Below are 17,224 nucleotides of genomic sequence, written 5' to 3'. Positions count from 1 at the left end.
TCAGCATCAGCAGCAGCAGCAGCATCCCTCACAAACACACGAGCAGCCTCCAAAACAACCGGACCCCTGCCTAATACAACACCAAACCCAAGGATTTCAGCAGCCTTTCAGTCCAGACATCTGAAGCTTCGCGTGTTTCGACGAGCAGACGCCCTTCGCTTCAGTTCAGGCCGTGACTTCGATCGAATCTAACATCAGATTATAATCGATAAATCGTGCAGCCGCATCATGACGGACGCAGTCGCCGAGTGTAACATCAAAGTGCTCTGCCGCTTCCGGCCTCTCAACCAGGCCGAGATCCTGCGCGGGGACAGGTTCCTGCCCACCTTCCAGGGGGACGACACCGTCATCATCGGGGTAAGAACTCATCATTCAGATCAAAGAGAGGTGATGCTGAGTGCATGACGTCAGCGCCTCTGGAGGCAGCAGGCCTGTCTCAACAGTCATTGCTCTTGTGAGTGAGTGAGTGAGTGAGTGAGTGAATGAATGCAGGGAGTGGCTGATGATGGATGAACAGGAACAGCTGTAGGGCAGGGTGTTTTTGACATGTAAAGTTAAAGGTGATATCTGTAAAGCTGAGATGTTCATCTGTATCAGTCTGTGACGTGATTAGTGACTTGAAACCAAACCATGACGTTTCATTTTCCTTCATGTCTCCTGTCTTCCTCTCTGCTGGTTTCTGGGTGTGCAGGGAAAGCCGTATGCGTTCGACCACGTGTTTCCCACCAACACCACCCAAGAGCAGGTGTACAACACCTGCGCCAAGCAGATCGTCAAAGGTCAGAGTCTGCGCATGCATTCAGCGGCGTCATGCTGCATGTTTTGGACATTAGTGGTATTGATTATTGTCAGGATGATGTGTAGCAGAGGAAATTAATCCTGTGATGTTCAGCTGTGTTTGTCTGATGTGTAGATGTGCTGGGAGGATACAACGGCACCATCTTTGCCTATGGACAGACCTCTTCTGGAAAGACCCACACCATGGAGGTGCAGTAATGTTTGAGATGAAACATCGCTTACACTTTTAACAATTTCACATCATTGTGCTTCATTTCCTGTAAATGACAAATGCATCAGACGACTGATATCATCCATACACACTGTACCTGTGCTAAAATGAGCTTCAAATATTATTGGCCAGTTTCCCTGGAAGCACTCAAAACATTAATCACAAGATGATTCATGCTTTCTATCCAAATGTAACTTCAGAGTGAATTTAAGTCATCCAGTGGTGACTCTGCACTGCACCAAAGATAATAAATGACCTTACTGTCAACATGGCAACTATTAGCAGCACAGCTCGATTAGACCAGGATCAGTTTGACTGTGATGGCACTTTCAGGGCAAGCTCCACGACCCGCAGCAGATGGGCATCATTCCCCGCATCGCAGAGGACATCTTCAACCACATCTTCGCCATGGATGAGAACCTGGAGTTCCACATCAAGGTACAGAAAGGCCTAAACGAGAGGCACATCCATCCTCTAGTCATCAGAACGGTGCTCTGAAACTCAGTCTTTGACTTTCTCAGGTGTCCTACTTTGAGATCTACATGGAGAAAATCCGGGATCTTCTGGACGGTTTGTGGAAAACAATAATAGTGCAGCGTACACAATTCACTGCGATGGTTTTTATTTTCCTCTTTGTGTTTCTTTCCTCTGTAGTCACAAAGACCAACCTGTCTGTGCACGAGGACAAGAACCGGGTCCCTTACGTGAAGGTGCTTTCTCACAACCACCAGCAGTGTATTTTGAGAGAATGTGAATAAAGCCGAATAAATGTTTTGTGTTTGTGTGGCGTCAGGGCTGCACCGAGCGCTTCGTGTCCAGTCCTGAAGAGGTCATGGACGTCATCGACGAGGGAAAGTCCAACCGGCACGTCGCGGTCACCAGTGAGTGCTTTTGACATTGTTCAGCTCAACTTCATTTACTCACAGCACTTCAGGTTAAATGTTTCAAAATATGGTGTGTGTTGGCCAGTATTTTATAATCACAGTAACACAGTGTAATCATGGGTTTCTGCGGGTCCTTGAAAAGTCTTAAATCAACTTTTATCACTGTATTGTGTACACTGTATTCCTGTCGTTCTAAAGCGCCTCCTGCTGGCAGAGAATGAATTAGCTTTTTCTGCTGGTTTTGTTCAGAACAATGTGAAAATCAACCTGTGTTTTTACGCAGGAAACATGAAGAGTTGTGAATGTCGGATCAACAAGAAGATGCATTATAAAAATAAAAACAGTTAAAAAATAAAATATATTTATGTTATTTCATTTATACAGTAACTGCTTGATAATAATTGTTTAAATGAATATAACAATTAATCATTTTGACTTTTTTTGAAAAGGAACTCACTTAATCTGAACTGTAAATGATGGGATACACACGATCAGGACAGCACTGGTTCCACAGTCGGCCCACTCTTCTTCAAATCTCTTTCATAGTTCGTTGACCGCAGTGCATTTCTCAACTTTGTTGGCAAGGATTTTGCAGAGATTTCCAGATGGGTTTAGATCGGGGCTCTGGGCCACCATTGATCATTTCAGTGTTTTCAGCTTTATCTGGTTTGCAGTGTGACAGGGAGCACTGTCTTGCATGACAATTGGAGGCTGATTGGGAGATGAACGCAGGGAAGGTACCACATGTTGTTGAAGGAGGATATGATGAACATTTGCATTCATGTATCTGTATAAGACGCCCAAGTCCTGCTGCAGAAAACATCCCTCAAACCATGACACTTTCTCTGCATCATCCGCTCTTCTCATGCATTTGTCTTACGTGGATGATTAGCCATCTGGGAGACTTGAATTAGTGCCATTATAAACCTGCAATATTTGAGAATCACAGATTTGGAACGAGCAGCTACTCTTGCAGTGTCTTTAAGAGTCGTCTCTTTGTCTTTCATCTGGAACGCCTTCTGTCACCTTCGAGTCATCTCTATCTACTGTTTCCTATCTATCTATCTATCTATCTATCTATCTATCTATCTATCTATCTATCTATCTATCTATCTATCTATCTATCTATCTATCTATCTATCTATCTATCTATCTATCTATCTATTCTTTATTTAAACTCCAAACTTCTTCAACTGCACAGCTTCTAACTACAATTGTTTAAGCCACTTCAAATAGGTTTTCTCAAGCCAACTTCAAAGTTAGTTCACAAAGTTTACTTGTCTAGTTTAAAATGCAGTTTATTTCTGTGATGAAAAGCTGAATTTTGATGAAATCTAATTGTACACTTGCATGGTGCGTATTGGAGAATGATCTGTGATTGAGGGACTGTTCTGTTGTCAGATATGAATGAGCACAGCTCTCGCAGTCACAGCATCTTCCTGATCAACATCAAGCAGGAGCACGTGGAGACCGAGCAGAAACTCTGTGGAAAACTCTACCTGGTGGATCTGGCCGGCAGTGAGAAGGTCTTTTGCTTGTCTTATCTCATGTTGTTTTATCAAACCTGCATGACTTTCTTTCTTCTCTGGAACACAAAATATCTTTAAGAACATTAGGTTACAAACGACATCAGTCCAAAAACTGAAGACAGAAAATGATACAGGCAAACAAAAATGGATAAAGTCCCATCTAGAGCCATATCAGGAGACCAGGAGGACTCATAGAGCTCGTTTGACTTGGGCCTTTGTGCAGAAGAGGCTAGCAACTGCTTAGCAATGTGCTAAAACAGAACAAAGCACACTTAAAGCAATGCCATAAAAACCACAACCTCTTTATTAATTCATACAGGACACCTTTTTTAAATGTAAATGATATCTGCATGTCATTATTTGACTGAGAAATATAATAGAAATGGAAACATATGTGTCAATATTCTCATAATTACACTTAGTTATAAACCCACAACCATGAGCTCCACTCACCCAATGTGCAGTTGAGTAATAAGTGAAATGAACTTTAAATCAGTACTAGAGGCTCAAAATGGGGATCCACAGCATGCCGCTCATAAAGCTGCATACATACAGATGTTTCATATTTCATAGTTGAAATCACAACTCTTTGGAAATACTTTTTTTTTTATTGATGTGCATAATGGAATGACAGATGATTGAAAAAATCTGTAAGAAATGATTAGTTAAGCTGCACCGGTTTTCCCTCAATACACTCCTAATTCACTGCTTATTAATAGTTAGTTAGTTGTTAAGTTTAGGTATTTAAAATATGGTGAGCTTTGTAAGTACTATGAAACAGCCAATATGCTAGTAATGTAAATGCTAATCTAGTTCGTAGTGAACGGTGTTCCCTAATCTGAAGTGTCGTGTTTAAGCTTGTTTATGGTGTATTTTCACACACAGGTCAGTAAGACCGGTGCGGCTGGAGCCGTTCTGGATGAAGCTAAAAACATCAATAAGTCTCTGTCTTCTCTGGGCAACGTCATCTCTGCTCTCGCTGAAGGAACTGTGAGTGCTCGCAAATGCCCACATGTATGAGTGACTCTGCATATTGGTGTTTGCTTATGCAATGTCCCTGATTTGTGTGAGCAGAAGACTCACGTGCCGTACCGAGACAGTAAGATGACCAGGATCCTGCAGGACTCTCTTGGAGGAAACTGCCGGACCACCATGTTCATCTGCTGCTCTCCGTCCAGCTACAACGACGCTGAGACCAAATCCACCCTCATGTTTGGACAGCGGTACTCCTCCACACACACACACATCCAAAAAAACACCACATCTAGTTCAAACAGACATCTGCACTGCATTTCTTTTTGAGTTCAGTTGTTTAGTGAAAAATTGTCTCAAACAATCTGACAGCTTTAGTACTAATATAAAAACAGCAACTTGCTGTTATTGCTACTGAATATAAATCTGACAGCTGCTTAAAGGGATGGTTCACCACAAAAATGGAAAATCTTTCATGATTTACTCACCCTCATGTTGTTCCAAACCTGGATTAGTTCTGTTGAACTAGGGCTGGGCAATAAATTGATAACGAGCGATAGTTTAAAGCCAGCATCTGTGCATTAGTATTCATACTAAATGTATAAAAGGAATTTCAATGGCGAGTTGATTTTTGAGTTTGTGTTGTAGTGCTAAGACCATCAAGAACACAGCCTCCATTAACCTGGAGCTGACAGCAGAGCAGTGGAAGAGGAAGTACGAGAAAGAGAAGGAGAAGAACAAGAGCATGAGGGACACCATCCAGATGCTGGAGCTGGAGCTGCGGCGCTGGCGCAACGGTGAGCCTTTGCACTGCTCTGATGAGTCACGCCTGCACTATTTATATAGTGCTTTATACCATGCACAGTTTACATGATTGCAACATGTGATTGTTGATTCCAAGCTACAGTAGATGTCAGTATTTTTACATTTATGTTATTTAGTCTTCATTCTAGATAGACGGTTTTTGTTTCAATAATTAGAACTTTACTAGTTATCCAACTTTTGATATCATCTATGCAGTCCATTAGTTTAGTTAATTGCTGGGTTTCATGAGGCCTTGAAAGATTGGTCCATGTTTCCAGATCATGTCTCCTAAGCAAAACGTATACAAGGTAAAAAGCAAAGGACCAACTTTATTTCGATAGTTCATTTTAGACAGTCTATTAACTATAAGTAACTTTGTAACTACATATCAACTCATTCTCATTAATTTGCAACTACATGTCTACTAACTCTCAGAGTAGACTGTTAGGGTAGGTTTAGGATTAGTTGAATAAGTTGACAAAGAAAGTGTTAGAAGATATTAAGCAGACAGTCTACTAACACTCCACGAACTGCTAGTTGTCATGTAGTTGCAAAGTTACTTACTGTTAGTCAAAGTCAAAGTCACCTTTATCTATATAGCGCTTTAAACAAAATGCATTGCGTCAAAGCAACTGAACAACATTCATTAGGAAAACAGTGTCAATAATGCAAAAATGATAGTTAAAGGCAGTTCATCATTGGATTCAGTGATGTCATCTCTGTTCAGTTAAATAGTGTCTGTGCATTTATTTGCAATCAAGTCAACGATATCGCTGTAGATGAAGTGTCCCCAACTAAGCAAGCCAGAGGCGACAGCGGCAAGGAACCGAAACTCCATCGGTGACAGAATGGAGAAAAAAACCTTGGGAGAAACCAGGCTCAGTTGGGGGGCCAGTTCTCCTCTGACCAGACGAAACCAGTAGTTCAATTCCAGGCTGCAGCAAAGTCAGATTGTGCAGAAGAATCATCTGTTTCCTGTGATCTTGTCCTGGTGCTCCTCTGAGACAAGGTCTTTACAGGGGATCTGTATCTGGGGCTCTAGTTGTCCTGGTCTCCGCTGTCTTTCAGGGATGTAGAGGTCCTTTCTAGGTGCTGATCCAGCATCTGGTCTGGATACGTACTGGATCCGGGTGACTGCAGTGACCCACTGATCTGGACACAGACTGGATCTGGTGGCTACGGTGACCTCGGAACAAGAGAGAAACAGACAAATATTAGCGTAGATGCCATTCTTCTAATGATGTAGCAAGTACATAGGGTGTTATGGGAAGTGTTCCCGGTTCCGGTTTACCTAATTAATGCAGCCTAAAAATCCTTTAACGGATTTGGATAATAAAAGCATATTAGTATGTTATGTGTATGCCAGGTTAAAGAGATGGGTCTTTAATCTAGATTTAAACTGCAAGAGTGTGTCTGCCTCCCGAACAATGTTAGGTAGGTTATTCCAGAGTTTGGGCGCCAAATAGGAAAAGGATCTGCCGCCCGCAGTTGATTTTGATATTCTAGGTATTATCAAATTGCCTGAGTTTGGAGAACGTAGCGGACGTAGAGGATTATAATGTAAAAGGAGCTCATTCAAATACTGAGGTGCTAAACCATTCAGGGCTTTATAAGTAATAAGCAATATTTTAAAATCTATGCGATGTTTGATAGGGAGCCAGTGCAGTGTTGACAGGACCGGGCTAATATGGTCATACTTCCTGGTTCTAGTAAGAACTCTTGCTGCTGCATTTTGGACTAGCTGTAGTTTGTTTACTAAGCGTGCAGAACAACCACCCAATAAAGCATTACAATAATCTAACCTTGAGGTCATAAATCATGGATTTACATTTCTGCATTTGACATTGAGAGCATAGGCCGTAATTTAGATATATTTTTGAGATGGAAAAATGCAGTTTTACAAATGCTAGAAACGTGGCTTTCTAAGGAAAGATTGCGATCGAATAGCACACCTAGGTTCCTAACTGATGACGAAGAATTGACAGAGCAACCATCAAGTCTTAGACAGTGTTCTAGGTTATTACAAGCAGAGTTTTTAGGTCCTATAATTAACACCTCTGTTTTTTCAGAATTTAGCAGTAAGAAATTACTCGTCATCCAGTTTTTTATATCGACTATGCAATCCATTAGTTTTTCAAATTGGTGTGTTTCACCGGGCTGCAAAGAAAAATAGAGCTGAGTATCATCAGCATAACAGTGAAAGCTAACACCATGTTTCCTGATGATATCTCCCAAGGGTAACATATGAAGCGTGAAGAGTAGCGGCCCTAGTACTGAGCCTTGAGGTACTCCATACTGCACTTGTGATCGATAGGATACATCTTCATTCACTGCTACGAACTGATGGCGGTCGATACGATTTAAACCATGCTAATGCACTTCCACTGATGGCAACAAAGTGTTCAAGTCTATGCAAAAGAATGTTGTGGTCAATTGTGTCAAACGCAGCACTAAGATCCAATAAAACTAATAGAGAGATACACCCACGATCAGATGATAAGAGCAGATCATTATCATTATAGCAGCATCATCATCAGATTGTTAGTAGAATGTCTCAAAATAAAGTGTTACCGGACCTAGTACTGAGCCTTGTGGTACTCTGTACCTAACTAGTGATTGATACACTATTTCTTCATTTACCAAAACAAAGTGATAACAGTTAAGATAGGTAAGATTTAAACCAGACTGTCAGTCCACTGATACCAATGTAATTTTCAAGCTCATTCAAGGGAATCGTGGCCAGTAGTGTCAAAATCATCACTAAGGACCAGTAATACGTAAGATTGCAGCCATGATCAAATTTTGAGAGTCATTTTTAATTTATAACTCTGCAGAAATGCAGAAATTAAAGGTTGTGTGCTTTGTCTAGTGTTTTTGTTATCAAAGAAAGTTAGAGAGAGAGAAATTCTATAATTAAGGTCTGTAACTGACTAAACCTTCTAGGTCAAGTTGTGTTTTTAATGAGAATTAAATAACTGCTATGTAACTTAAAATATTTTAGGGCATATACTGATAAAGTAATGAATGGTACCACCTAGTTTCACAAGTCAACATGATGTCTGCTGTTTAGGACAAGGCCTTTATAAAAATTCATCAATAAAATGTCTGCATGATGTAAGTTTTGAGATTATCCTTTTTTTTGTATGTGAGCTAATGTCAGGTTGTGTGTTCTGAGTAATGATACCTCATCCCTATCTGGTATCCTCAATCAAATATCAGTCCCTAAAAAACAACTTGGACCAGCTTGAGGTTGTTTGCTTGCCTTATTTGGCTTAGGTGGGTAATTTTGTAAACATGTTGAGGATTCCCTGACAAGAGTATTTGATGCAGTCGTGGTGTTTTTTCTGATAGGAGAGAATGTTCCAGAGACGGAGCAGGCAGACGCTGATGTGGTGAAGCTGGAGGGCAGTGACGAAGCATCTCTAGATAATGAGAGATCATCCGAGCGCCAGCGGGAGAGAGAGAGAGACTCTGACTCCTCCTCTATTGTGGTGCGGATCTCAGAGGAAGAGCGGCAGAAATATGAGGAGGAGATCCGCAAACTCTATCGACAGCTGGACGATAAGGTGAACATGCACTCATCACATTATTACTGAAAAACAGACACGTTCAGAGGAAGTCAGCAAATGAACTCTTACTGTGCATCATCAGATCATGGATTACATTCAAAACAAGATATGATTTATTGTGCTCACTGTGTGTGTGTGTTTTGTAGGATGATGAAATCAATCTTCAGTGTCAGCTGGTGGAGAAGCTGAAGGAGCAGATACTGGATCAGGATGAGGTCAGAGGTCACATTCAGATTGTGCTGTAGTGGCTGTGATATGACAATTGTTAATATATGATTTATTCAAAATGCACATCCCAAAAAACAGTTTAAATACAGCTGCTCAACTGACAAAATCTGAGTTGTTTAATATTAATAACTTGTATTTTCCTGGTGGTAAATCTACATTTCAAGTACATTAAAGTTATTCAAATTAAATCCAATGCATGGGTTTAACTGACAACTAAAGAGCTCTGGAATGTACTGTATAAGAAAAAAATGACAAATGAATGAATCTGTATTAATGACGGTCATCTCGCTGCAGTTGCTGGCGTCCTCGCATGGAGACAGTGATAAGGTGCAGACGGAGCTGGGCCGCCTGCAGACGGAGAGCGAGAGCGCCAAAGCTGAAGTACGGGAGGTCCTGCAGGCGCTGGAGGAGCTGGCGGTCAACTACGACCAGAAGAGTCAGGAGGTGGAGGAGAAGAACCTGCACAACAAACAGCTGGCCGAGCAGCTCAGCCTCAAGATGGTGACGTATTCTGACATTACACACTGATAGAGGCAGTGAAGGACAGAGCTGTGTTCACCGCCGCTTCACTGCTTTCTAGGCCAGTCTGATGGAGCTGGAGGCGGAGCTAACTCAGATGCATGAAGTGAGCTCGCAGCAGAGGAAGCGCATCGCTGACGTGTTGAACGGGCTGATGAAGGACCTCAGCGAGTTCAGCGCCATCGTCGGCAACGGAGAAATCAAGCTCGTAAGCCCAGAGATATTAGAGATTATAGTCCCAACAGCTGGACACACAGAAAAGTTGCTGCTTCAGGGCCCTTTTAAATCTTTTTCATTTTTTCCCAATTTCAGATTTTTTTTTTTTTTTCTGTTTCCATTTTATATTAAATTGGAGCAAAAAGCATCTCAAATTAATTGAAATCATGAAACAACATTTAACATAAATTTATTAAAAGTTAAAAAAGAGAGCTCTACAAAATCAGTCAGTTTTGTTTTAATGGTTTAATCATTTTTTTAATAATCCAAAAACATACCTAAACAATGAAATTAATACATTTATTTTAATTCATTTTTACAATAATAGGGCCCTGTGAATGAATGAATTCATTCATTTATGAAATTCTGTGCTGTCTTGTTTAAATTTTTCTGGATTTATGATCTAAAATAAATTCATTCTGAACTGAATCTTTAAAAATGTAATTTAATGAAAATGTAGAGATTTACTCTTAAAATTAAAACATCATGAGCAGAGCTCTGTTTAATGTAGGAAACCAGAGACAACGACAGGGCTTTTGTATTTGCTTTTTTTTTTTACTTGTGTTATTATTGAAGGCACTTGATCTGCCGCACATTATGGGATTCCTGTAGTTGCAGTGGTGTGTGTGTGTGTGTGTGTGTAGCCGGTGGAGATCAGCGGGGCGATCGAGGAGGAGTTCACTGTGGCGCGGCTGTACATCAGTAAGATCAAGTCGGAGGTGAAGTCGATGGTGAAGCGCTGCAGACAGCTGGAGAACATGCAGCTGGAGTGTCATCGCAAGATGGAGGAAACCAGCCGAGAGCTGTCCTCCTGCCAGCTGCTCATCTCTCAGGTGTGTGTGTGTGTGTGTGCAAATGAATCTGACATCTACTTTAAAACATTCTTAACAGTGCTAGCGGCTCCATCATGAATCTGTCTGATGCTAGCGAGCTAGCGCATGAAGTGAGGTTCACGCGGACCAGATCTACAGGTGGAGTGATGCTGTGTTCTGTGTGTGTGTGTGTGTGTGTGTGTGTGTGTGCGAGCAGCACGAGGCAAAGATCCGCTCTCTCACAGAATACATGCAGAACGTGGAGCATAGAAAGCGCCAGCTGGAGGATAGTTATGACGCTCTCAGTGAAGAATTCTTCATGCTGCAGAACTCAGGTGAGAGTTACACACCTTATATTAGAGAGGGCAGGAGTTATATGAAGCCCAGTCATAACACTTATTCAATATGAGTCTTTTAAAATGATGTTGATGATTATTATTATGAGAGAACTTTTTCCTGTAGTGGATCTCCAAACACACCATAGACTTCCAAACATCCAAAGAACCACAGTTTAGATGCATTCTGGTTCTTGAGAAACTCTAGATGTTGTTATGTGCCTTACATGACGAATTTTATTGACATACTGCGCCTTTAAGACTTCCTCTACATTCAGAATTGCTCCAGTTTCGAGCTATATTCAAACTCAGAAGTGTGTGAAGTATCTCTGTATCTCTTCTAAATGATTGGTCTTCACCAAAACCCCTCTAGAACGTCAGATTTCAGATTGAGGTTGAGTTCTAGTCCTGTTATATTCATGATTATGCATATGTGTTTATATCAGAGAGTCACATGGCAGAAGTGGATGGAGGAGAGAAGGCTGACAGAGAGACTGATGGGAAAGTGAGTAGAACAAACATGGATCTAGTGTTTAATACATAAACAGTCCTGCATACACTATGGGTTCATCTCAAGCACAGAGAAGTCACTAATGGTCAGTAATGCAGACATTAGGTCAGATGTGACGAGGTTATGATGATCAGGTGTTTATTTGCGTGTGTTTGTGTAGAAGGCCGCTCGTCCAGCTCTACACGCAGAGTCTCGTCAGACGCAGCTCAGCCGCCTGCGGGATGAAATCAACGAGAAGCAGCGCCTCATTGACGAGCTTACTGAGTCAGTCTTCCTGTGTAGATGAACGTCTCAGCCTTTAAGCATAGTCAGGAGCTGCTAACGCTGTCCCATGTGTCTTGCAGTAAGAACCAGGCTCTGGAGCTGGAGCTGGCTCACGTGCGGTCCAGTCTCAGTCACCTGAAGCGGCAGGACGACACCAAGAGCGCCTGCCTGGAGCAGCTGTCGTACGTTTCCTTCCACTGAGAGTGTAGAGAGGCTATAGTGTGTGTAGTGTGTGCTAACAAAGGTTTCTCATCAGGTTTCAGCAGGAGAGGAACGAGCAGTCCAAACAGGATCTCAAGCGTCTGGAGGACACTGTTGTGAGTGTCTCTTCCTCTTCAGTCAGTCTCTGCACCATGTGATGATGTCATTTCAGAGCGGATAATATATGTGTGCTGAACTCCACTGTAAACCTATTTATCAACGTAATACTTTTCTGTGTAGGCATTTATAAAAAAATGGATGTAAAATGATGTAAATCATGGCACTACATAATCCAAACGGAAAGATGAAATAACTCTATTTAAGACTTCCTAAGTATCCAAGTATGGTGTCACATACTCAGAAGTTGCTGTGCATTTATCCCAAAACACACACACACACACACACACACCTGGAGCAGTGGTCAGCCATATTGCTGTGGCACCTGGAGGTTCAAGGGTCTCACCTCAGTCTTGGTGTTGAGGGATAAAGACAGCACTGTACTTTCACTCCCCACAGTGACGATTCCTGCCTCACCTGAGACTCAAACACACAACCTTTGGGTTACAAGTCCGACTCTCTAACCATTAAGCCATGGCAAGTTACAAAAGTGATTTAGTCTGGAGCAGTGAGAGATTTTCTCTCTTTTGTTGTTTGATAAACATGAATGACTGCGGTCACTTTAAAAGCTGCCCAGATTTAACATACTGCTGAATGTTTTCTGTTTTTACGAGAATACTTGTGAAGACGGTTGTTTTGACTCATACAAGTGTGTGCATTTAACGGTTGAAGTGGAAAAGTATCTCTCCTGTGCATGCGCCTCTCTGACAGCTTGCACATATTGCCAAACGAGATCTCATTCGCTGCTGACTGCATTTCAGTGGCTTAAAATCACTTGTTTTTAAACAGCAATGCTAAAACATGCGTGCAAAAGACACGTTTTTGTGACCACATACCACAGCAACGTCACATGAATGTGTAACCGTGATAGAGACCGTAGTCCAACATCTCTACCGGTTAATCGTGTCTAATAACTGTCTTCGAAAGGTTTTTTATGGATGTCTTTAAAGAACAACTCAATTCAATGCCGTAACCCAGAAATAGAGTAACCTAGTTCACATACGTGCTGCAGTTTTCAGAATATGTTTTCATTGATGGGGTCTTATGTAGCTGTTTCTCTCCGTCTCAGGCCCGTGAACTCCAGACCCTCCACAACCTGCGCAAGCTGTTCGTTCAAGACCTCACGACTCGGGTTAAAAAAGTGAGTTCACACGTGAACATGGAGATCTGGCTTCACAAATATTCAGCTGCGGTGTGTCTTTCTGACGTGTTCTCCTCACACAGAGTACAGAAACTGGACCTGATGATAGTGGGGGGTCTAACACTCAGAAACAGAAGATTTCCTTTCTTGAGAACAACCTGGATCAGCTTACAAAGGTTCATAAACAGGTGAGGATGTGTATACGGTGCTGTAAACTCTGTCTTAACTTAATTAAATGTGACAGAATGGATTTACCTTTTTATCTGCTGAGCAGAGTATTTATATTAACAAACAGCTTAGCCTTTTGCAGATGAGATTCAGGCATTAGAGTGGTATTTCCAGTCTTTTATTCTTTATCTTGCTCCAATACTCTTAAGAAACCAAAAGATTCATATCAAGAAAGAAATTTTGTTTGAAAAAAGCACATCATTAGCTCCAATGAAAGAGCATATGGAAACATATGGATAGAAGCAGTCTTATTATGATTGACAATGATAATGCTAATGCTAATGACGAATGTTTGCGCAGCTGGTACGTGATAATGCAGATCTGCGGTGTGAGCTTCCGAAGCTGGAGAAGCGTCTTCGTTCTACGGCTGAGCGTGTTCGGGCGCTGGAGACAGCACTGAAGGACGCTAAACAGGGCGCTATGAACGACCGCCGGCGCTACCAGCAGGAAGTGGAGCGCATCCGTGACGCCATGCGCCTGCGCGGTCCTCCGCGCCGATCCAACGCCGCTCTGATCGGTACACCGCCTCTCCCCAGATTCAGTCACGAGCGCATGTTCTGTTCGTGTCACACCTTACCATAACAGCGCTGTACATTCATATATAATTCATAAGTCATATTTATTTTTATGGCATTTTCTACAATATTGCTCCAAAAACGCTTTAGAGTAATGACATCAGTTTTGCAAAATTCGAAATGAATTCAGTTATAATTACTTCAGTTTCTACTATAAAGCAGCTCTACAGAAGAAAATGTGGTCATTATTCTGCTCAATTGAATTCACGTATTCGGTGATCTTGTTTCATAGACTCAAGTACAGGTAAATCAATACAGTTTACTGAAGATGACTTTGTCTTTTAAGCCACCACTGAACAAAAACTCCACAAGGAAGTAGCAGACAACACAGATGATAATAATGTGTTGTGTGTAACCGCTGACAGCTAAACCAGTGAGAGCCGGACACCATGTGTCAGCCTCGTCTCCCAGCAGCTTCTGCTACACCTCCACGCGTGCGACCAAACCTGCCACGTCCTACAGCAACGCTCTCTTCCAGCAAGAGGAACAGGCTGCGCTTCAGAAGACCAACACGTGAGTGTCTGTCCTCCCTGTCCACTTCCTGTCTGCTTCTTGTCTCCTCTCACCTGTGTTTGTTTGTTGTAGTGTCGGATACAGCACTGTGAGATCCACAGACGTACTGAGCTCCTGTCCGCTCGACGTGGAGAACGGTAAGTGTGTGTGTGTGTGTGTGTGTGTGTGAGAGCTTTCACTGCACTAAAACCAGTAGTCCACTGTTGCTGGATCTGAGCTTCAGATGTAACTGATCACGTTACTACACAAACAGCCCACACACAGTCACGATGCATTCAGGTATTTATGACTAACCTAGTTTAACACCCAGAGTCATTTGATTCAGTCCTTACACACTGTCCACAACACTGTGTCTTTGATATAACAAAGTTTAGATAACTTCTACATATCAATTTGGTAGTTTTGAAGCATGCTGGACCTCATTTCTGCAGGACAGTGGCTCTCAGGACCAGAGATGAGGAACTTCTAGAAGGAGGGATCTAGTTCTGTTTTGTGTCAGTTTGCTTTATCTTGTATTTCTCTTTTTTTCTTGAAAGTTTATCTTGTTATTGTAAAATCTTTTTTTGGTATAGATGTACCTTGTCTTTGGGCCTCTGACGTTCAGGAGCAGCAGGTTTAAAGAGCTGATGCAGAGCCATTATTTCAGTCCCAGAACCAGCTTGTCTTAACCATTTTATTTTTTCAACACCAAAGTAAGCTATTGTCTGTGAATGTGCGAGACTTCCAGTCCAGTAGCTACTATAGGTAAATAACCGGAAGAAAACAAAGTGTAGGAAATGGTAAAACTATTTGTGAGACAAATAAATAACATGACAAGAGATACCAGCAGTTTAGAGTAAAGCAATGAGCTCCAAGGAGCCGCGTTTTACAGTGAATTTATAACAGCTAGGGGGCGCTGTTAGGCACGACGCCAAGTGGAGTAAACCACGACTTCACAGGGCTTATTGCTTTTATAAAACACTTATTCCATATGGATAGAAAGGTTTCACAGAATAAACCAGAGCAAAAAGTGTAATGATATTAATAAAAACAGTATTCTTCCACCAGATAATGTAGTTCCTCAGAAACAGTTGAGGTTGCAACAAAGTGGTTGCCGAGCAACACACAGAAGTAAACAAAGCTGTTTGTTTGAAGAGTAATTTACAAACAGCTTGGAAGATGGCTCAACCAATCAGAATCAAGGACCAGTTTTATGAACAGACAGTTTTTGTGTATAGTTCAATCGAAACCCTCACATTTCATATTTACATTTCATATGGCCACACACACACACACACACACACACACACACACACATCCACTCTTAGGTTAAAAAATCAGGAGAATACAGTATGTGTTTGCTTGCATCAGTAGAAACCTTTCGTTCTCTTCCTTTATGCTTTTCAGGAAACAGTACAGATATTAATGATAACAGGTAAGTGAACTCAGTATGTATTGTGACAATGTGTAGTGACTGGTTTTAGGTTTTATGCTGAATTGCAAGTTGTTGAAGTCTTTTTTATTTATTTTTTATTTAAGTACCCATCATCTTGCGTTTCCGTGCATGTAACTGCATCGAGTGTTTACTGTCACTGCTTCTGTTTCAGGAGCGATGTTCACTGTGGCAGCATGGTGGACGATGCTTCACAAATCTACATCATGCAACAGCAGACTGCAGCCAGTTAATCGTTTAATGTAAGCCAGCACATACACACATAATGAGCTAAGAAGCTACTGTTTTCATCAGTGTGCTCTGCAGATTCTTATTTTATGCCGTTTTTCCAGATATTCCAGTTGTGTGCATGCAGCCGTCCAGCCCTCGCCATCTTCGTAGAGCTCCAGAACTTTCATTCCTAGATGTCTTGGCTTTGTACCGTCTTATATTGTATGGGATATATCAATCATGCAGCGTCGAACCATGTTTCCTGTTTCATGTATCTCACTGTTGCATGTTTGTCTGTTTAGTACGAAAACAGCTCATAGGTTGTAAATGAACCCTCATGTACAGTAGTTATTTGCATATTCACATCTATATTACTTGCATTATAATACAGGAGAGAACTAGAAAAAACTTCCCTTTAGTCTTGCTGAGCCTTAAAGACAGTTAACTATTGTGAATGTGTATGCGCAAATACACACTCCTAGATATAACAGTGTGTGTCATCATGTAGATTTTGATACATATTATATTCAAGTACTGACTACCTCCAATAGTGAACAAAAAAAGAAAACCATTTTCAATAATATTTTATTTGCATTGTATTTGTTTTGGCATCAGAGACGATTGGGATGAAAAACTGCTGTAGTTCTAGAACGCCCCGAATGCTTTGGGTATTCTGCCAAAGGCTCTGACCAATCACAGCTCTGATTTCTCTCACAAAATCCTGATCAGCCAGTCAGGAGGACAGAATGAAGAGCTGTGTGATGTTGGTCTGTCTGATGAATGTGTGACTGTTCTTTCAGAAGACTTTAGACAGATTCGCTTCACTTGTATATTTAGCAAGACAATAATTGACTGAGGCCATCAGAACTGTATTATGATGGTTTAATCATAGATTTAGTTAGTGCTGAAATGTTTGCTTCTCACACTTCCCTGATTCAAATCGTCACCACTAGAAGAGAAAATCTCACTACACAAATTTCAGAAACAGATAAAGAGCAATTTGTCTAATATGTCAGCTGATTTACTCAAGATGTCTTTATTGAAAATTATTGTATGTAACACATGTACAGTGTGCGAGTTTGCTGGAAACCAATCCGAGAAATAAATGTAATTCAAAGAAAACTGTGATTCTTTGTGTGTGTTAAACTTGTCTCT

The 17,224-nt window shown here is 41.4% G+C and overlaps 1 protein-coding gene across 1 annotated transcript; it reads left to right on the top strand.

Moving 5' to 3' along the window:
• Positions 1-228: 228 nt before the first annotated feature.
• LOC132152610 (kinesin heavy chain-like) lies at positions 229-17,004 on the top strand. Its single transcript, XM_059561364.1, has 29 exons — positions 229-357; positions 692-779; positions 914-987; positions 1,343-1,447; positions 1,531-1,579; positions 1,664-1,719; positions 1,803-1,890; positions 3,295-3,419; positions 4,308-4,412; positions 4,497-4,645; positions 5,043-5,191; positions 8,550-8,764; positions 8,914-8,982; positions 9,290-9,496; positions 9,576-9,722; positions 10,375-10,563; positions 10,760-10,877; positions 11,324-11,382; positions 11,549-11,652; positions 11,733-11,834; positions 11,909-11,969; positions 13,040-13,111; positions 13,195-13,299; positions 13,640-13,856; positions 14,280-14,427; positions 14,500-14,564; positions 15,814-15,841; positions 16,014-16,101; positions 16,192-17,004. Exons 1-28 carry the CDS (start codon positions 229-231, stop codon positions 16,090-16,092), a joined length of 3,102 nt encoding a protein of 1,033 aa, XP_059417347.1. The 3' UTR covers positions 16,093-16,101; positions 16,192-17,004.
• Positions 17,005-17,224: the final 220 nt, after the last annotated feature.

Source organism: Carassius carassius, chromosome 11 (genome assembly GCF_963082965.1).
Source record: "Carassius carassius chromosome 11, fCarCar2.1, whole genome shotgun sequence".
NCBI classification, from domain to species: Eukaryota; Metazoa; Chordata; class Actinopteri; order Cypriniformes; family Cyprinidae; genus Carassius; species Carassius carassius.
The sequence above is the reverse complement of the archived record's forward strand: the minus strand, read 5'-3'. Positions and strand labels throughout refer to the sequence as shown.